This window comes from Conger conger, chromosome 5, assembly GCF_963514075.1.
Source record: "Conger conger chromosome 5, fConCon1.1, whole genome shotgun sequence".
Classification (NCBI taxonomy): Eukaryota; Metazoa; Chordata; class Actinopteri; order Anguilliformes; family Congridae; genus Conger; species Conger conger.
The window spans coordinates 13866047-13888912 of NC_083764.1; the positions used below are offsets into that span (position 1 = coordinate 13866047).

At 40.7% G+C, this 22866-nt stretch overlaps 1 protein-coding gene across 2 annotated transcripts in view; it reads right to left on the reverse strand.

Annotated features, from left to right (window-relative positions):
* Positions 1–10579: 10579 nt before the first annotated feature.
* Positions 10580–22866, reverse strand: part of l3mbtl3 (L3MBTL histone methyl-lysine binding protein 3) — a 41307-nt gene continuing 29020 nt past the window's right edge. For both annotated transcript variants that reach the window (XM_061242857.1, XM_061242855.1), the window contains exons 17-22: positions 22569–22718; positions 22054–22176; positions 18786–18874; positions 14238–14392; positions 14063–14125; positions 10580–11915 (exon numbers count right to left, since the gene is read on the reverse strand). In XM_061242857.1, coding sequence (XP_061098841.1) covers positions 11775–11915; positions 14063–14125; positions 14238–14392; positions 18786–18874; positions 22054–22176; positions 22569–22718 — 721 coding nt within the window. In that variant the 3' untranslated portion in view covers positions 10580–11774. The remainder of the gene's footprint in view (positions 11916–14062; positions 14126–14237; positions 14393–18785; positions 18875–22053; positions 22177–22568; positions 22719–22866) is intronic.

The following is a 22866-nucleotide window of genomic DNA, read 5'->3' on the forward strand; positions in this document are numbered from 1 at the left end:
CTTCCCACTGACAACGGGTAGCCCGTGGGCCTGGCGCGGTACAATACCGCGGAAACCAAGTAAAACGTGTCCAGCTTAAACTCGCCCTACCAGTTGGAAGCCATTTTACCCCGCTGTGACAGACTTCCAGCCAGACTGAGCGCATGATGCAGCCCAGGCTCAGACCTGTGACGATACAACCCAGCCAGTACTTGTGATAAGTGTTTTACCAGCTGAGCCTATTTTCTGAAATACTAATTTGAGCCTGTGGTGTGTGCGAAGGCTCACATGGCGGAAGCTGTGGGTTTTAGTGTTGTGGATTCATGTGTAAACAAAAGATGGCGCGCTTCTGTTTCCTTCGGTGTCGTGATCCACTCTCTCTTGTCTTTATTCTGCAGGCTAGGTGGCGAGTTATGTGCATGGATTTTTTGTTCATTTCGTACGGTGAAGGAGCGTTGTGTTTTGCATTTGTAAGAACATTACAAGTATGTGTTTCGCATAGTTCATGTGTATGATGTTGAAATATACTTAGAAAGCTCCGAATTATAATAATAATTAATGGCAATATTAGAACGAAGCATGCTGTATATGAGGTACACATAAAAAGGCCTAAACGAACAAATGTCTATGTGTTATAATTACAGACCCATCACAATAGAAATACAATTCTGTAATTTACTTAGTGCAGGCCCAGACAGTTTTGTTTTAGTTTATTTCTAAACAGGCCTGCATAGGTTAATTGCAAAGTTCTTTCAAAATTGGTTTGAGAGTGGCTGTAAATTCATCTGACTTGTATCTGGAGAAGTCCCTTGCATGAACATTAGGCTTGAACAATCTTTTCCGGGTCATTTGGGGGCTAAAAAGGTATTTGTCAAAATCACGTGCTCATCACAAGACCTTCAATGTGTCGATGCCAGTGCAGAAATTGAAGGCCTGTCATTATCGGTAATTTTAAAGGACCATGCAAGGTCGAAGCCATTCACACTCCTGTGACCTCTTCGTTCCACATGAGCAAGTAACTGTTCTCTTCCTAGAGTATTACAGTGCCTAAAATGGTTGGCTGAATAACCATATTGTTGCAGTGTCAGTTTTTAAACTCGACGAGGGAAGCAAAGTCCCAAAGGCGCTCCCATAGAGGAAGGCAATACGCCTACACTGACCTTCCCAGACTCTTTGAGCGCTTATGCCTTTTAAATATACAGTAATCATGTGCCTCATCACCCCTGACTTTTAACATAAAAACAGGGCTCACTACCCAACAGAGCTCCAGTAGTGTAACTGGATTAATAGAATGTGTTGCTTTTACTGTGGATTGGCTCATGGCCTTTTATTGCGAACGCATAACAAAGAATAATACCACTGCATAGAGTGAAGAGCACATAAATAAAATGAGAGGAGGCCTTTCTTGAAAGTATAAAAACTTTTTAAAGGAAGGAAAGTATGTCTGAATATCAACCATTGTGGTGAATTAAGGTAACAAAACAATAGATCAGTCAGGACAATAAGAGGTAGTCAAATTGGAGTCCTCCTTTTTAAGCTGTTGATTAATGACTGTAAAATAATTTATTAAAGAGAATTCTGAAAAGGATGTTCCAACACTGATGACATGAATCTGTAGACTGAGATATTTAAAAAGGTCATCCCTGTCAATCATTACAACCACACTGATTTTCTCAGAATGTCTTTAACATAAATTAGGATCCTGTGGGTGTGTGGGTTTTCTTTTTATTCCACGGGTTAGTGGGTGGCTGGTTATTCAAACCAGAGAAAAGCATAACTAAAATCCCCCACTGTTGAGATTACGGCTGCTGTCCATCAATGACAAATACTGCAGTGGACAACACTGCGATGTTCCACAGCAGCCGTATCCACGGGTACACGTTTGCGACCTTTAGCTGCAACCCCTCCGCGCCCTCAGTGAAAGCCAGCACGGCAGGTCTTGATTGTGGAGGAACAGACCTTTTTACAGGGACGTAACCGTTAGACCTTTCTGCCAAGCAAGCCTGCTGGAATACTTCAGTCAGCTTCTGCTACATGAGGGGGTTTCAAGAGCAGGCTCAGAATCTACTGCTGGTATGAGTCACAGGCTAACGCTGTTGTATAAGACTCTACATGGCTATGAGGCAGCGTCGTATACCCGTTAAGGAACTCTTCCAGTTCCCTAAGCAGGCACAGCAAATTTATTCTTGAAAAAACTCCATGAACTGAATTATTACAGCAAAGCAAATCCATCTTTTTCATGTATGTTGTGTAGAACTATTGCAAGTCACCTTGGATATGGATGCCTGCCAAGCAAAGGAATACTTTCCAAAACTGCTTCAGTGTCAAAATGAGTAGGGATTGATTATACTTAATGGACTAACGCTAAAATGGATTCTGCACTTACAGTTCCCCCTAAATCAATACAAACACTTCCTCTGAAAATGTTTCCACTTCATGATCTGTGGGTTAGAATACGTTGGTCTATATGCATAAAGCTGTACAGTATGTAGCATTATTAATGTCCACTCATGAGAGATTTAGAAAACACATCTCTGTAATTTATCTCGATGATCTCAATAAACCAACGGCCACGCTACACTGTGTGAAACTTTTTCCGTTTGGGATGCCGAGTCATGCACTCAATCTGCAAACTCCGTTATCATTTCCTGAGAGTGTAGACATGTGTGAGTGCTTCTCTGAAACCTGTGACGTTTCGTGTGACCTGAAGACCGAACTCCTAATGAAGGGTTGGCCTTGCTAAAGATGTCTAATATCATTACTCAAGTGCCTCTCCTCAGTTAGCCCTCTTCCCTGTAGCCATCCTAGCAGAGACTGCCCCGGTCGCCTGAGCCCGAAGGCAGTGGGGGTGGTTTTGTGACTTCTCCGAAAGGCCAAATCCTGTTCTGTGAACTTCAAGAGAGCCTTTCAGGGTGGTCAAGGGACATTTGAGGATTTTAAGGGAGATTCAAAAGAAGCTTATCTGTGCCCTTCTCGGAAGCCTTTGAATTAAGAAGATTTTCTGGCTTATATTTAGTTTCCTGTGCTAGGAGAAATGTCCGCACAAGGGTATCTCTGTACAGATGGGAGCACACGGAAAGGTAAAGCTTTGCCGATGTAGGCCTCAAACAAAGCCTTCGATTAATCTTTGAAGTCATGCTTTGCACACTGTAGGTGGCAAAGAGCGACACTAAAGATAGAATACTTTCCTTAATTAGCAGTCCTTCTCTTGCAGGAAATGATGGGGAGGTTTTCAGAATAGACCTATCCCCCCCTCCTGACAAGTACATTCCTTTTCGATACCTTGACAAGAACATGCGTTTGCAGTTATCTGTGTTTATATCTCGCATTCAAATCAGTTATGCAACGATATTGTCCTCAGTAACACTTATTATTGAGAGCAAACATCGGTTTAAAAATGGGTAAATATATACTTAAAATATACAAAAATAGAGCTCCTGTTGCCATGGAAATTCCGATCCTCTTTGTGACGTTAATTGGCCTTCCTCACTGCTGAATTCAACTCAAGAAGGACAAGCACCCAGGCAACTAACAGATTTGTGTCTGGCCATTACCTATTAATTGATCATTTTCCTGCCGATGTGTAATTATTTTGTGGAAATTATCCTGCTTAAATAAGCTATTTATGATCATTTGTAGAAAAGCACATTAAAAGCATTTTACATTATATCCAAAAAATATATTAAAGATATACATTGGTAGTTACTATTCTCGAAACATTAAAAATGCAATGTAAATACAATGAATCTTACTCATTGGCTGTCCTCTTGCTTTCCTGAAAAATATGATAATGTTCATCTATTTTTTTTTGTCTTCTCCGTGGGTGATTTCATAGTAATAATATCCTTTGGGTCAATTTACATGCATGATCCAATATGGAAATGTATGACTATTTCCTTTGTGACTCATTTGAGCAAACTCTATTTAATTAAATGTCCTTGCATGTTATGACTTCCATGAATATAGGATTCACAGTATACAGCAAAGGCAGGAAACTGAACAGTTCGAAGACCAGACCTGAACACCAGTTTGAGCCTGTCTTTGCCCTGGGCTCTGATGACACTGAAGAATATCTTCCCCTCAATGCTGAGCAGTGATATAGTCCTGAACTGCCCAATAGTCCTTGAGTTCTCCTCCTTGGGAATCCAGACACCTCCTGCGAATCTCCATTGGGGAGACATTGGCTCAGGTGGTAAGAGCAGTCATCTGGCAGTCGGAGGGTTTTCGGTTCGATTCCCGCCCTGGGGCAAGAGCTGCCAGCACTTGGAGGTTCCGGGCACTGTGGGGTGTCTCCGGGCCTGTGCCAGGAATTCTACCAAAAATACAAGCAGTTCAAATATAAATCCAACTCTGCTATGATGGCACACATTCCTCATATAATTTGTGTGAGACACAAAAGAAAAGCCTTACTCATGCAGATCCCTTCACCTTTCACATTGAAAATTGTAGTTGGCTATCACTCAATGAAAACTCATTGAAAAAACATTCATAACACTCAGTCAAAATGAAGCCCATATTCAATAGAACTGAACTTATGCATACAAAGCTGCAGTAATAAGTTCAACCGTCCAAGGGATCACGGAGCTCATTAATTTATTGCTCTGAATTAATTATTTGTTCAATTAAACACAGTATTAGACATTTCAGTTTGTTTACAGAAATGTTGCGTGGGAGTGAATCTTTCCTTACCCCCTCAAGAGCCAAGACTATATTCATAATTTTCCACAGTATAATTTCTCAACAGAACTACATATATCCAGTAAAGTGTTTGATATCAAATTTTCCCAAAATAGAGCATGAGGGGGGGAACCATGATGATGTTATCCCAGGCCACTAACAGATTGCACATCAAGCAATAATACAAACAAAACGCTGTGTACCAATGAATATTGTCTGATGTTTTCAGTCTTCATGATCGGTCTCATGGTGATACGTGGAACGCTGAAAGAATGCAATGCATTCCATTGGACTATACAGTGCAGAGTGATGGAGCCAATAAAATATCAACACGTTCAGCATTTCCAGTGAAATCTAGTACAGGCTCCTTCAGAGATTCCCATATATGGAGATTTTTTGTTAAATATTCTTTTGGAAATTCTTCATTTAATTACAATATTAAAATAATAATCTTTTATGAATTTTTTTTATCCGTCATATCCTCACATGTGGTTGAATAAAAATCCCTGAACTCATTGTGAACTAATGAAGCAATGGAAACTTCTCCCTTTCTTCTGGTTTATATCAGTATGAATGACATTTAATACCAGAGAGCACCGGACTCTCCGACAGAGCTGCCAAACTGTCTGCTTCCCAGATGATGCAAGATGTGTGACAGCGTCTAATGCCCCTCTACACAAATGAGACCTGGTATTCAACAAGGTCCAGTGGCTGTCATTTTAGTCACACAGGAACATTCGGTATTGAATCTGATCATTTTCTCTGCTTGTTTCCAATCCTCCTAATTACGCGGGACATGTATGTTCACCCTGTTTTCCTCGTGTTTACCATTTCCTCAAGAATTTCCACGAGCAAATAGTACAATGACTTCCATTGGAGGTATTCTTCTCATGGTAATAATGCCATTTTATAAGGTACAGTATGTAAGTGAAATGTAAGTGTACCATCTTGTTATCCTTTGTGTTTTTGTTTTGTTTTTGTTAATTCTTTACAATAATGTCCATTCAACAGAGAGGATACCGTAAATTGTGGCCGGGGTCTTTTATTTACTTAGGCTGCACAAAGCACAGGCCTTTATTTGGGGCAGGCTTGTATTCGAGGCAGGCCTTTATTTCTTATTAGGCTTCTGTTGTAGAATTTTATTCTTAGAAATAAAGTAAAAGGCTACACTTAAAGTGGGCCAACACTGATCAACACTTCCTGTAACCATTCAGAAATCAATTAGTGTAGGCTAATCAGGAACACCGTTTGGTAAGTCATAGTGTCAGTCTTAACAGACTTAATTTATTGCAAATATTCTCAAACAGAAATAAATCACATGCAAGTCCAGAATCCATAAAATAACAACTTGCCAGACACGCCTTCATGAACAATAACAAAGTAGCGTAGATAACAACAAGTTAAGGATCTTTTTTTCCTAAAGTGCGTTTCATTGTGAGACATGCGTTTCGTTTGGAGCAGCATACCGGTAGGCTATCAAAAGATTTTCGCTTTGGTTTGGGATTTAATTTACTTTTGGACTGTTTGATTCTATTGCTAAATGTTAGGACTGATGGGCACGGAAATCTGGGGGGTATTTGATGGTTCACTGTTAAGTTTTATGTAATTGAAAGAGTGTCGGGATTTCCACCCGTCTGTTTATTGCGAGCCAAGGCAGCCGCTTTCATTCATTCATTGAACGTGCGCTGTGCTGTAAATACATGGAAACTTTATTGCGTAGCCAAGTCGCCTAAATTGAGTTAATTTTTAATTTTGCCTGATTTACTTTTTATTAAATTCCTAGGCTGGAATGCCTCGCGGCAACAATTGTGTTTAAATGTATACTGCTTCAGCCTTTGGCAAGCTACTCAGAAGGGGGCGGCAAGCGACTGGTAACTTGAGAGCAACGTGTTGGAGACCCATGGTGTAGGACAGTATTAAACCAACCAACAATATAAAATATTAAGAAGAGCTCTTTTATTTTATTGAGTTAAATCGAAACAATGTCTTCCAGTGCTTATGGACTGATAGCCATACTGGTAGGCAATATTACCCCGGCTTGTATTTGTATTTGCCTTTATTTGTCCGAATCGACCACGCCCCCGGCTTCAAATAGAATCCCGGACACAATTTGAGGATTTACTGTACAAATTTCTGAAAGGCTTATGAAAAAAATGTGTCGTAAGTGCACATTATTATACTACGTCATTGTTCTATTCAATATTTTCTATTTCACCATATTTTTATTTTTCTATGACAAACTGACACACACACACACACACACACACACACACACTCAAGATGGCATTAACACTCATCTAAAACATGAAGACCTAGATATGGCGTCTCCATGGTGACAATAATGCTTGTTGCTGTGGTAGCATGGCAGAGTCTAAAACATGTACACACACACCTGTCATTAAACAGATGCTGAATCAGGGCTAGTAAATATCTTTACTAATTAATGTATTTTAATGGACTCAAACACAACCAAAGCTGTACTGCATGGTATGTCCCTAATATAATCTAAGACAACAGTATTTTACTTGTATTCTTTGTGCTATGCTTCTGCCTGTGATTTGTGATACATTAAATATACAATATTTAACATGCACTGTGTATATGCAATGAGATATTCCTTCTGAGAGTGTCAACCAAATGTGTTGGTAATTTGCTTTTCCAACAAATTTCAGTTGTTGACAGTTGCCATCTGAGCGTGTCAATCTAGCTGCAGTGTTTGACATAATCATTTGGCCCATTGTTCTTCGTGATATATGGTTCAGCTGCAGCTTCAGTTAATAAAAAGCCAGGAGGGAAACTCTGAGATGAAAATGAGATGTCTTCTTAATTTCCGAAAAATGGAAAACCTGAAAAAACACCAAAGCCTCCATTTTATTAAATTACTGAGTATGACTGCACAGTGATGGCCTTGGGGTTGAAATGAAATTTTCATAACCTGAAGCACAAGAATCAGGGGTTACAAGGAATAATATATATTCAACCACATTCTATAATTAGTGAAATAATATTAAGTGATCTCATATGAAATCACCTGAGGCATACAAGTTTGATATCAGGTACCCAGTGCTGAATTACTAAATAAACTGATTCTAAGAAATATACAAAGGAACCCCTTTGTAGGCTACCTCAGAGAATCATAGATACCTACCTGCATACATGCTTTTGTCATGTTTTTATTGAAGTCTCGTTAATGGCTTTTAAAGATAACAAAATAATTAAGTCACTGAGGCACAACATGCTGTGGGCGTTTTTAAAAGTCAACCAAAAGGTCTGAGCATTAAGGTGACCAATCCTTTCCGTTGTAAATTATTTGTCTCTGTCGCGGTTATGCATTAACTTGCCCCTGGCAGAGAGGTGAATCCCACTAGGAACCCCTTCAGCAGACAGAGGGGGATCTTTGTTGGGAATGTCTATTTTGCCGTGTGTCAGGGTTTATAGACCTCGTTAGTGAAGGTGATTCACCAACTGTCTCTGGATCTGCCCGGTAACAGCTGTATTTAAAGAGAAACCGTCTCAAAAACGTGGGAGGATTTTGCACTGTTGTAACGGCTCAAACTTATGCAAAACAGGGCTTGGCAAGTTCAGTTGATTTTGATTCGGCCTCAGTGGCCCTGCTTAGTTCTTTTAATATTCTCATTCCTGAGCTTTGGATTTGATGCAAACCATACTTTGATGGTTTCATGCCTTTGTTCTTTGAGCAGTTTCTTCCCCGCGCCCGGGTGAACGCATCAGGACAAGCTGCATCACGGGATGGGGGGCCAGAGCCTTCACTTCAAAGGATTTCCCGTATGTCTATTTTCACAGTCGGAAAATCATCCCTGCAGTTACTGTAGGTCAGGGGTACATAATTAAGCCATGGGTGCACAAAACCTGGCGCTTCGTATGGAAAAAAATATTTCTAGATAAGCCCGCCGATTTTATAAATCAACATACAGTTTGTGACAGATAAAAACCATTGTCATGTAAACATGGCGTACCTCACGATGGGACACAAACACGTACACGAGACTCCTACATGAGAGTATAGCCAGGATCGCAGAATTGAAAGGGTGTGTGCAGCCAACACGTCATCCAGCAAGGCTACAGTAAACACATTATCACGCAAGCCTCGCTGGATTAACCCCTGTTTCCAGGTAATTATTTTCCATTTCGATAATTACGCATGTGATGGGCAGGAGCAGTGCTTTTCTCATTTTCTTTCTGCTCTTGTTCTGGAGAAGTAGAAATAGAATGTCTATGTAAAAATGTCATGACATCAATTTCAAACTGAAGCTAACTATAATTATTAGCATTTGTTTATTTTCAATGCTGGTTAAAAAATATTTCAGAGAGGCAATTTATAGCCTGACAATATCTGAGGGGATTATTCATCATGTTACAGGAAAACATTACCAAAACATGACATTCAGTTAAGTGGAAACACAATAGGCCTACTTTAAATTCTATTTATTTACTACAAGGAAGTTTTGCCCTATCCTCATCCATCCATTGTGTGTGTGTGTGTGTGTGTGTGTAAATTATGTAAACTATAAATATTTAGAAGGAGATTCTTACTGAGTGCTTGCAAAGGCGCATTTGGCATTACGTAGGCCTTGTGAAATCAATGTGAAAGCCAGCTCCCATTATCCACGCCCCATTTCATTGCTCTGTCAGCTGCAATTTTAGAGTCACTCTGTATATTTCCAGTAACTAATAATTTCCTTAATGATATTATGCAAAATATGTCATGCTACATTTTTTGTGAAAAATACTTTCCCTTGAAAATGGTGGAAAGCATGCATTACCACACATAATGCCACACGTGCCAGTGTTAGTTTGAACTTAGTTACATCAGTCTACTAGACTATCTACTACTAGGATATCCTTATAGCCAATTTATCTTCATGCAGCAAACCCTACTATCTCAACTGTATTTGGTGAAGCTGAGGAGAGCAGAAGCTTTCATTACTCCAGCCGTCAGCTTTGTAAAAATGGAAAGTGAAATATCCATTTAGATTCATGTCTAAACAACTGTGTCCTCCTTGGCACCATCAACAAAGGCCCTTTGCCAATTTTATTTTACTCAGGAGTGCTTAAATCCAAACCAAGGCCACTTGCACACACCACAGTGATTTGAGGATGCCAATGACAATCACAGACAAAAAGCCTCTCACTTGCAATTAACGGCTATCAAAATGACTTTGATTCTTTCTCTATTACTTAGTCTATCACACGAGAATAATGTCCATTATACGGGGATCGAGATGGAAATATTGTTGTGGCGAGGGATACTTCAAATGGAAACCTAATTTCCATGTATGAATGCTAATGTAGTGTTGAGAAAATATGTATTTTCTTATACTTTACAGCCTTGGAAATTCAGAAACTGCATTGAAAGGCCTGTGAAATTCCTACTGACACAGGGGCCACCTGACTCTCTCACTCTCAGGCGATTTTGCACCGTACATTGAAAGCAGAATGATGAAAAGGCTTGTCACAAATCTGCTGTAGAGTAGATGTAATGAGATACATTTAACAAAAGAAGAGAAATATAAGGAGATTTAAGCAAATCCAAGTTATTCATGAAAAAGAATCCATGCATTAGATCAACAATGCGAATAGTCCTTTCTGTTTTCAACATTAGCACATTTAGCTATGGTTTTATATATATATATATATTATTTATGAGTATGGAAATCTCTCTTCAGATGCATATACACGAGTGAACACATACATACACACACACAATGAAACCGATGTCCTGCATCTGAAGAGCAGACCACTCCTAAACATGAATATTCAATTGCACACGGAAGTATTGTTTACTGTTTATTACTGTTTATTGAACAGTAAACATCAGTGAAACCGCGTGAAATACAGTACTGTAGTAATGGTACACATGACTATAAGAGGTGTGATTAATGAGAGAACGCGGACACAATCATTCCAATTATCAGCACTTTATTAGCGTATCAGTACAGCAGTACAGTGGAACGAAGGCTTCGACGCTAGCATATGTAGCAACACCACCACGTCCCTCCGACTTTTATATCAAATGCATATGCATAGCTTCCGCTCTCACTTTCGCGAGATACAGCATCATTAAATAAATAAATAAATGGCCACACAGTTCATTGGCGTCATCCTCTTCACGCTTCCGGGACCAATATTTTAGGAAGAAGATGGGTGGAAAAGAAATAGGATTGTACCTGTGTTCACCTTAAAGAAGACGACCCTAACAGAAATAAAGTAAGTTATGTACAATATCGGCGATGAGGAAATGTAGTGTCACAACATGGAAATCTACCTTCTGATAGAACTTTGTTTGATTGTAGGGATGGTACCTTCATAAAGGTTTCATAGAGCAGTTATTGCCTGGATTCCTTTAGTCTTGACCCAAATCCCAAGATGTGCACAGCTCTTAAGCAAAAATGTTCTCCTGTCCATCCCAGAAACGAAAAAGGCTCCCTCGACAGACTGAACACCAAGAGAGGTTACACCGATCAAAACACATCATCACTCTTCCATCAATTTATTCATTCCCCACTGCTATCCAGCCAGGGAATTACAGCACCTCAATTCCTGGCTATAATTTGTTTTTCTAGCATGCTCTGGATTTCTAGAATAAGGTTTGAAAAAATCCATTACGCGGGTATGGCGGACTGATTTCACACTTTGAACTAAAGCATATCCAGTCACATGTCTGGATTTCTGTCACCCAGTTATTACAACTTCAGGTTAATAAACAGGACCCTGCATTACATACTACAGGGAACAGAAAATGGGTTGGGTTTCAATATTTAAGATGACAATGATGAGGAAAGTACCCTAATGTCCTTTAGAATATTTACACATTTTTCAGTAGACAAGACCCACTTTTGCCCCCGAATGATCAAATTTCTTTTACACAGAATTTACAACAAAGGATGAAAAATGATAGTCCGTCAATGGGACATCCTCGGTAAGTGAACATGGACAGTCTCTTGGACACGAGGACCCAATTCTAAAAAGCATTTGTGCAATTTGTTAGAATTTATATGCATTCCAGTTGCATGAGATTGGAGTTCTTTGTGCTTCAGCTTCCATCGGGAATCTCCCGGCTGGCATTCCGGGAATACGGATCCATGCCTCAGGTTTGGTTAGAGCTCATTATAGGAGTCTTCAGCAGTCTTAAACATCAGGATGGAATTGTAAATCTTTAAGGCCGGCCCCAGTTTGATGCTCATGATCTTAACCAGGTCAACCTGTGTCAGCAGCAAGAAAGCTTCGCCATCAATTTGCTAGAATGGAGAAAAGTGGTGTAATTAGACAATGCACACAATCGCAAAAATGTTACTTATTTCTCATGAGTTAACAAGAATAAACATTAGTGTATTAGATTATGTCTGGATTTTCCCAATTGACAAATTGCTAAAGTGCCTGAAGCTTCAGTATCGATGTGTCCAATTCATATCGATTGCAAAATGTACTTTTTCATTCAAAGACAGACACCCACGTTTTCTATTTTTTGGTAGTGTAAAACATGACATATAAGAAAGGCATGCAAATATTAAGTTTGAACCTCAGCTATGATATTAGATTTATTCAATCACAACTTATTTAAAAGAAAGATTTTTTAAATAAATCCTCAATACAGATTTCGCAGAATCTGAGATAATAATAATTATGCATATAGCGTAAAGCAATTTGATAATATAAATCATTACTCACTCACTTTTTTAGGTAATTATTAGACATATTTTTTAGACTTATTAAGTCTTCTGCTCCTGTAGCCTATCCTCATAGAGGTTTGACATGTTGTCTGTCCATAGATTCTCTTCTGCATACTTCTGCATATCACTGTTTTTATCTGTCACTGTACCTGTGTGGCACCAACAATCATTCCACGATTAAAGTAACTTACATCACATTTCTTCCCCATTCTGAAAGAGCTGAACCTCTTGACAACGTCTGCATGCTTTTATGCTTTTAGTTGCTGCCACATGATTGGCTGATTAAACATTTGCATTAACAAGCTGGTGTACAGGTCTACCTAAGGAAGTGCTCACTGGGTGTATATCAGCCAAGCTGACACACAAGTGACCTTCCTTGTTTGATCTGAGTAAAGATGTTCAGCCCACGCAGACACACGCTGTTACAATCGCCATACAATCCTCAGACAACCGAGACCTTTAAAGGTCCACACAAATATTTTTCATGTTTTTGAGCTTTTCATATCATCCAGGAGCTTTCGATTTTGTGTTCAATACTGAGTACAACAGTATTGCAATTTTGGTAGAAGTATGCATATTTTATGGTCCATGCTATTTTTCCGAGCCATTTGTAAAACGATTTCCCACGTGGCATGACATATGTATTTGCATAATTACCGGATGACCTTGATAAATGTAAACACAGAAAGCTGACCACAGGAGGAGAGGGTGTGGGAAATGGGCTCTGGGGGCAGGGTTAGGGACTTTTCCAAAAGCCTACGTCACTGCTCTTGGCAAACCTTTTGTGGCCGTTTTAGACACTGAAACCTGGAAGAGAACACTGATGCGTGTGGGCCTTTACATTTATTTCCAGACGAGAATTGGACAGTAAATCTCACGTGAGCGCTTGTTTACACACATCTCCGACAAAGTGTACATGAGACTCCAGCAAATATCTAGCAGCCTTTCCCTAGAAACACAACAATAAATAATTAGCAAGTTATCATTTTGTGATTAGAGCTCAATTGCTGGAATATGAATATTGTTATACCCTAAGCAACACAGGCCATTAATTCAGAGAGACCCCGCGGTGGGGAACGGTGTTCAGAGACGGAGGCAGAGACGTCTGTACTTCAGGCACTCTGAGGCATGTGCAATTCACACTTACTCCAGGGAGCCAACCGCTCAGAGAAAAAGCACTTCTGGGGCGTAATTATTCTAACTACTGCTTCACTCGGCTCTTTAATAATCAATAGCAGGAACGCAATGGGTTCTTATTCATTTCATTCAATTACGCTTTTGTTGTTGTTGCCGTTTGCTTTTTTTAATATGCAAGGCTATGTGCAAAAAATGGCACATCTTTGTTTGGTCTGAAGAGCAGCTCCCCTGCCCACTCCCCCACTGTAATCTAACGATTTGTTTGGTCGGTAAACATGCAAGATTCTGCGGTATAAGCATGATACGGGTGTTAATGCCCAACAACCAAAGGAGAAAAGTCGGCCATATAAGAGCCGGGAAGGAGAGCAGTGCTTCAGAACCCAAACAACAGCATAAGGTCGGTATCGTCTACTCTGGCCCTCAAATCCACATCCAGCCCTGGTTTTCTTTTCTCCCGGGCAATCAGTGCTACTGATCAGTCTAAAGGGAGGGTGGATCAAGGATTCCTAGCATAAGGGAAGGTGCAAATGCGATGTCTTTGCGGCCCCAGTTGTTAGCGGACGCGTCCTACACCTTACCTCTTCTCTGAACATCCGCACCTGATCCTTGCAGCCGGGCAGACCCTGGATGAACGCAGTGACCTGACACAAAGCACAAACAACATTGTAGGTCAAAGCCCAGACAGTGGAAACATAGGTAACCAGGCGTGTCCTCATTTCAGGGGCTGCCAAAAATGCGTGAGGAGATACCCACCTCCTCCACGGTCCAGCTGGCCACCTTGCTGGCGGTGATCCCGGCCACGGAGGGCAGCAGCTTGCTGTGCTGGTCCCAGCAGAAGGGCGTGCTTGGGGCGGGAGAACCGCAGGGCATGAACACTGACTGGTGCAGGGCCTGCTGCAGGGACAGCTCTGAGCACGGACAACAGCAACGGCCACGACAAAGGTACAGAACAGGAAAACAAGAGAAACATATATTATTGATAAAATACAGTATATACAATCAGTGACCACTTTATTAGGTAGACCTGTACATCAGCTTGTTAAAGGTACAATAGGTAATTTCGGACTAATGGTCAAGAGAGGAATAGCAGCAACAAACACCTTCAAACACCTTGGTAATGAGAGAGGTCAGAGGAGGATAGCCATACATTACAACAGTGGTCTGCAGAAGAACACTTCTGACATACAATGTGTGAAACCTCTAAGTGGATAGGCGACAGCAGCAGAAGACCAATAAGTCTAAAAATTAAGTCCAATAAATACCTGATACATAAGGTGCTCACTGAGTGTATATAAAATTGAGGTAGTGAATTTCAGGAAAATTCAAAGATAAAAACTTATATGCAGGCTTGGTGCCTAGTCCATGGAAATGAACATATAATGATCAGGCACTCTTCTCTGAAAAATATGTTAAATTAAGGGAGAAAAAACTCAGCGCAATGCTCCTTCATCAGAGTGAATGAACAGTACATAAACTATACAGAACACAGAAATGGGGAGCAATGTATAGAAAGTGAAACGGTGAAACGGCATGCATAGAAATACCCTTTAATAAAAGCTGAGGATCATGGAGAATCTTTCACATTAACAACGTGTTTGATTACAAATCTAAAATTGTGGAGTACAAAGACAAATCACAAGCCTTTATCCCAAACAGTATGGAGGGCACTAAATGCCCAATCCTGGTTGACAGGGATGAAGTACTTGTCTTTCGCTGTGTCCTGAAGTAGCTTGAACAGCAAGGGACCCCAAACCTCATTCCAGAACCCTGTGGGTTGGCTTTTTCTTTCCACCATAAAAATCGGTTAATTTAGACTCATGGAAGCAGGCCTGGCGAGTTAACTGCGCAATAAAAACGATGAAAACCCAGCAGACTTTGCAGCTCTTACAAACGCAGGTCTATGGACCCCTGACCTACACCGATGTTCCCTGGACAGACCGGCAGTCTGTTACTCCCAATGCTCAGATAAATGGCTGTAACTATACTCCTGAACAGAGAAGCAGCCTCCATTTGCAAAGTCGGGCATCCTGACTCTGCAGGTCACTGAACCTTTGAGCTTCCTCAAGGAGTAGCCATTCAACTCAATTCAGTTTTATTTGCATGCGCTTTTGGCAGAAGACTGTAACAAAGACGCTTTACAGAGTAGCATAAAGACAAACACCAGACCTGAACGCCCGAACTAGCAAGTGAGGTAAAAAAACTGTTGAGTGGGGAGAAAAACCCTAAAAACACCCTAACGGGAAGAAGGTCCCCGGCTATAGAGGGTACAACCAGGCATGAGGCCATGCATAGGGCACCAAGAACCACCACAGAGGACCACAACACACACCAGTGTGTGGAAAAAAGCCACACAGGTCTACACTCGCTCTACGGCAGATTAGGAGTTAGTGTTCAGCCTCCTGATCCCCTCCGAGCACTGCAATCAATTAATGGAGAGCGGCTCTTGCTCGTGGCAGAAACATGGCTTTGGAGTATCTTGCCGTGTTAATCTTCCAATTCTGATAAGTGGCAGTGACAAGGGAGGTCGTTTAGCAGCACCACACGGGCTTCTGAAGAACAAAGCATGTGAAAGTAATACAGCAAATGAGTGCTGAAGATGTCAGAGGAGGGGAAACCAACTGAGATGTGGCTAAAGAAGCCGTTTTTAGATGTTAAACTGCGTTAATAAAAATGTGTTCTTGAGGAAAATTAAGTGCATAAAGACACTGACGGTAGGGGCTCCTCATTCAGCTAAGGCACCATGCAGAGACCCATGATTACATCACAGATTGAATCCGGACTGTGCCAGTGCCCACCGTGGCCAGTGGCTCACAGGGCGACATGCAATCAGTAGTTGTGTTGCCCAGGGTATGGTTTCAGGCCCACGTTTTATTACTCTCTAGCGACCCCCGCTGGTCTACCGGGCGCCTGCGTACTGCATGCCGAAGCTGCATGTGAAAGATCCTCCTCCCACTCTACTCTATGCGAGCTTCACTGTGGGCTGTGGTGTTAAAATGAGCCGACTGCCGACACAACATGCTCCGGTGGAAAACCGCGGATGTCTGCGCTCTCCAAAATTGGCTTGCTAATTGGACATTCCAAATTAAGGTTGGAACTGGACATGTGCAGCCTCACGCTGGGTGCCAATATTTAGAAAAAAGAAAAAACGAAATCTTAGACGTGATGCCCAAAACATTTTCCCACACAAGCCTCTGCTATTAGCACTGGCAGATAAGATGATGTCTGCAACAGTGAACAAAAATATTACTTGGCTGGTGTCAACATAACATGAACTATAATTGATTTTTTTTTTCCATGCTAAAAAATGATTCCTTAATTACGTTTTTATTGGCTCTTGTGTTTATTTCCTCTCTGGAATAAATACCCTCAGGACTATACTAGTTTTATTACCAAGTAAGTAAGCTGCTGACTTTTTCCAGAATATTCTCAATCAATCTCCTCAGTAAACAACCTCTGGGCTCTGGAGGAAAACGCACTGCATGTCCAGAATAAACCACTTTGAAATGACCGCAATACATAATTAGTTTGACTGAACTGGATTTATATACTTTACTGATTATGAACATAAATATAAAAAAATATATCTGTTGCCCTTGTTTATTAATTGAGACACTGCCTTAGTCATTTAGTGTACAACTGCTTCATTGCATTTAAAAACATTTAATTTCCCTTTTATTTGATACATACCCACATACATACTTAATACTATTAACATTAACTATACTGTACAATTGATGCTGTACACATTTTATATAATCTATTTTATATTTTCAGTAAAAGCAGTATATTTTTAATCAGGCTCAGAGGACACAAAGTTATTTAGCAAAGCGATGCACTGAACCTGCCCTAAGCCTAAATCCTGCTTGTGTACGTGACACACATTTACATAATTTCCCCTGCATATGTGGGAGTGTTCAAATTTGAGCATTTTACTGCTCACCCCTGCCACATCTCTAGATGTTTCAGTGGAAAAAACCAGAGATCTGAAAATCAGGCACAGAATAACAGCCACGTTATCGTGCCCATCTGCCACTGTATGGATCCTATAAGACTTAGCATATGGCACCCTGTCAGATGAAACGATTCCACACGCAGGGACTGAGATAAACAGGGCGCCTGATGAGCCGCTGACGCGATCAAAGCCCAGACGCCATTAGCGTCCGCGGCGGACCAGTATACCGCGGCCTTTCCGCGGTCGCTAATGAACCGCGCGGAGAAAAGGCCGAGTTTCACGACACCTAGCAACGGAGAGGGGTTTTTTCCCCTCTTGTAATTAAGCGTCATCTCCGCAGCAGGTTGTACACAGTGTACCGGCTGCCAGGGAAATGCATGGCGGAAAATAAGGGCCGCTGCACTCGCCACTCGAGGCTGTGAAGACGAGCCCAGGCCTCAGTTCACGACATTCTTCCAATTAATCAGCGAAATCCTCCCTCCCCTCGGATTAATGGCTTCCCACACTGCCCTTTAAAATGACGGACATGTCCCTGTGCGAAAAGGTCTCGTTATTGGAAATTCTTGGGTTACGTCATAAACAAGAGCAAAAATATACCTGAGAAGGGTACACAGTGTAGAAATAAACTATCCAGACTGAGTTTTAAATAAAAGACATCAGTCAAAAAACATCATAAGACATTTTTACTTTCTTGTCTCAAATCAGTCTTCACTGAAAACTACTTCACTGAACTCTGAAAAAAAGAGTCTGTCATAACAAGTGTTTTATGTTTTAAGTCTTGTACTGCGACTTAGAATCTAATTTTTTTCTCTCTAGTAGAAACTATTAGCTTGTTATAAGTTACTGCTTGCTTGACAAGTGACATTTTCTTACCCCTTTGGCAAATTGAGTCTTCTCATTGGCAATATTTTATTGGCAGTATTTTGAGCTTATTGAGCAAAAACGTAACAGCAATATGATTTTATGTCTCCGTATGATACTATTACAGAGATTAGAAGACAAAATACCTGTTGATATTGACTTATCTTTTGGTTTTTGCAGTGTACACTGCTTAAAGTCATGAGTCCAGGGCAGACAAGTAGCACACCACAGAATGAAAAGGCTAGAGGCAGTGATTTCTCCATTGGCTCAAATTGCATTACAACAAAAAACTAAAAGGAAACAGACTCCTTAATGAGCTATTAAAAAGCGATTTATGCTGTACAGTAGACCAGAGGAACAGGATAATTATACGCTTGGATGTCTAATGGGTCCGACCCTTGGAAACAACAGCCTGCCACGCACATAAAACATTTACAGCGCTCCATTATAATACCATGAATGGAAAGTGAAAGATTAAGGCTCGGTACCTTTACTCTCCATTATGGAGGACACCTCGCTCTCCATCTCCTCCTCCTCCAGCACCTCCACCTTCCTCTGTTTGCATGGTCGGCCCACCCTGAGAAACAGAAAGCGAGTGCGTGACCTCCTTATCGCCGGGCGGACTATTGTATGCACCCTTGTCGTTGCTGGCACAGGTAAGGAGTTCCAGATGCTGCTTATATTTTCTGTTCCAAGATGGTTCCGACAATGGAACTTTCCGGTCAAAGAAGCTTGTGAACTCAATGTTCAGTATAGAGTGAACCATCTTAGATTCTACTGAAAATATATTTTCACTGCAAATATATATCTTTTCTCAAAATCTTGTTTTAAGTTACAGTTTGCTTGACAGGTAAAATTCTTACCCCATTGACTAATCTTGAAATGAATCAAACTGTCTCACATCCTTGGCTATATATTTGTCCTATTTAGAAAAGACCTATGTATTTTTTTGGTTTTAGCAGTTATTGAATTGAATTGAATTGAATTGAATTGAATTGAATTGAATTGAATTGAATTGAATGGAATGGAATGGAATGGAATGGAATGGAATTCAGATGTTCTGAGGGATAATGGGGGAGAATTCAAGATGGGCTGAAGACTGAAGAATTATTATTTTTATTTCTAAAACTGAAACAAGCAAGCTGTTTTGAGGGTTAATTTTGCCTTGCAGTCTTGACGATTCTCAAGAACAGAAACTCTCTGCATGTAGATTTTCCTGGGCAACAGCGAAGTGTAACATTTTTTCCCCAGACATATTATGGTGTTTCTTTTAGAATTTATTTCAAAACATGCGTCAATGCGTCAAGCAACAAAACAAATTACCGCCCAGTGGCACCACAGGACCGGCAATTTCGCTATGCAAATAGGGGTTTATGAATTTTAGGTATACCGCCTTGTGGATTAACTGTTATTATAATTAATCCTTGGACGTTCTGTTAGCTTTCTGAAATGCAAGCACGTCACTGCTGCAAGGACAGCAAGTTTTTCCGAGACTAACACAGCTCCAAGGTTAAGACAAAATTGATTGAAAAGCATTAAAACACAAATAATATCATGTTTTACAAAGTCTACTTTGAGATTTTTTTCCCCCTGGGATGCAATTACGTTGCTATCATTTCCACAAACATCAGCCGGTGAGATCAGAGAAGGCCCGGTAACGACAGGAAATGCTCTGCCTCATCAGGAGGAAAACATCATGATGCAATACAGCCATATAATCAAAAACACAGAGCTCCAATATTGAATTAGTGCAGCAAAAATGTGTTATCATGTACACTGTATTTCTGTGTGGTCTAAAAGGAATACAACCAAGGGACCCAAATAATTTGTGTCCTCACGCAACGTTGACGTGGCTAAACTCGCAGGGAATATATTGTCATAGTTCAGAGCCATTTAGCTAAAACAATTATCTAATGGACCAAATTTTACAGAATTTGACAGAATTCATTAAACAGTGTGTGGCTCATTTCTAGCTGGGTCACCTGACTGTGCGACAGAAGGGGTGCTAGAAAAAGCTCTTGATTACCCCTGTGCCTCTGTAAGAAAGAGAAGCACGCTAATCTCCAGTCTGTCATTTCATCTGTGCGTGAGACGTCATGAGACCCAGTTTAGATTAGCCACCTCGAGGGTGTGTGGGGGAGCTGAGGACAAAAAGCGGCATACATCTCTGCCCACCACTTGAAAGACATTACAAAGCGAACACAGATTCACCCACCGTCCACAGCACAGTGCGCGGAACAGAAGGCAGCACTAACAGATCACAGATTCACCAAGAAGCTACAGCATAGCACTGGAAATGGAAGACCAGACCTCTCATTTTGCAACATGGCATGATGCCATTACACTGTACTACATCTTAGTTTAGTTTTATCATTACATTTTAGTCTTATATTTAGACTTATTACAAGACCACAGACCTCTCATTTTGCAACATGGCATGATGCCATTACACTGTCTACATATTATTTTAGTTTTATCATTACATTTTAGTTTTATATTTAGACTTATTACATTACATTAATGGCATTTTGGCAGATGCTATTATCCAGAGCGACGTACAGTTGATTGGACCAAGCAGGAGACAATCCTCCCCTGGAGTAATGCTCAAGGGCCCAACGGCTGTGCGGATTTTATTGTGGCTACACCGGGGATCAAGCCAATGACCTTGCGGGTCCCAGTCATGTACCACTATGCTACAGACCGCCCGCCCATAAAATAAGACAAAAATATTGCCAATTTCAAAAGTGCAAAAGGCCATTTTAAACAAGCTAGTATTTCCTGATTCAGAGAAAAGAATACGATTTTAAGTCTCATTACCAGACTTTGTTTTGCAGTGTAGGCTGTCAATCCATTACCACAGTAATGGATGGGGAAATGAGTCACGCTGTACCTAACAATTGCTATCTATCAGATACCTCTAGCCCAACTATGGTATGACTACCCTATGTGTCACACAAAACAATCACTAATTGTCCTTTTGCAGATACTAGACCTGCATAGATGAGCAGAAATGCAGTGTTCACATCAACATTGTCAGGATTCAGGAGTCAAATGAGACAAATAAACAGTATGCATAAACTTGAATACAATTAAACAAACAGTTTATAGTATTGTTGTGTTGGCTAGTATTTATCTTAATAGCATTGTCAATAAATACTAATTGCTACAAGAAAATAAAAAAATAAAAAATTTGTTCATATTTATTCTTATTTTCCATCCTAGCGGTGAGGGGGTTATTTGATGATGCCTCATCTTGCTTTGTTTTTTCAGGGGATTTATGCACATAATGTCAACAATGAACAAGATTACCACCTCCTGTTTGGCAGGCATGTATAATACAGTCGTTCATGGTGGTGTGTAGGACTTTTGCAAAGACTTCTGGGAGGTCTATCCCTCACATATACACAGGAGATATACACAGGACTGATTCTAAGGCACTGCCTCAATAACTGTGGATTGGAACGAACCTGAAATGGGGGTGTTTTTCCCCCCAAATGCCAAAATAAAAACTCGAATATTATTAGCGGAAATTTTTGAGCGCATATACAGTCAAAAGCTATACAGAAGGTATTATTTATAGAACACATATTTACACATCAGCCACAATCTGGCACTGGGAATTGCTGGCATTGCCAAAGCAGAAGACTGACTCACACACAAAAGCAGAGACAAGCACCAAGAACGCTGGGTTAACACGCAGGTTCTGAAATAGGTCCTTTTCCTCAGAAATGTATTCCTCAGTATTAGCGTACTGACCTCCTTTTGGTTTCAGTGACCGGAGGCTTCTTGAGAAGGGGCTCCCCGCTACCTTCTCCCGTGACGGATTTGTCCGCCCCGGTTGGCTTGTCCAGGTGATTGTGGTTTGAGGTTACAGGTTTTCTGAGAAATGAGGAGCAGAAATACAATTGCTATTGACCTTAATGGCACCACTAGAGCCCTAGACCACTGGGACTCTGGGAAGTGTAGTGTAGTAACAGTCTCAGTTTAGGGCAAGTCATTTAAATATGCAACACTATTTTGAAAAATAACGATGTATCTTTCTATATAAAGAAAAATATGACAAAGGAAAAATAAATATAAATGAATGGGGATGTAAATATTGCAAATATGAATATATTAATGAATATATTCCGTTTTTTTCTGTATTGAATGTTTTATTGTAAACAACCACAAATTATATTCCTTTAAATTATATCTTTCACATTTCTCCATTTAATATTTTGTCATAAACTACCACCCAGTCTATTCCGGGACAAGATACATGGGCTTACTGGACTGAGAAAGTGGCCATCTCAGGGTTGGGTTCCCCTCTCCTGGTTCTGCCTAAAGCTGGACCTGATCCTGGCATCTCCCCACTGAGTCTGTCCGGCAGAACCGAGTCCTTGTTGATGTTGATGTCAGAGTACGGGCATCCTACAGCACTGAAATCAAAGGAGTGCGGACGTCAGGTAAAGAAAGGACAATGTCGTATAGCCGCCTGTAGGATCTGCTAGAGGGATCTAATGCCATGCTGTGCTGTCGCCATAACAACACAGGAAATATCCACTTATCCTTGCCTGGCGGAGAGAG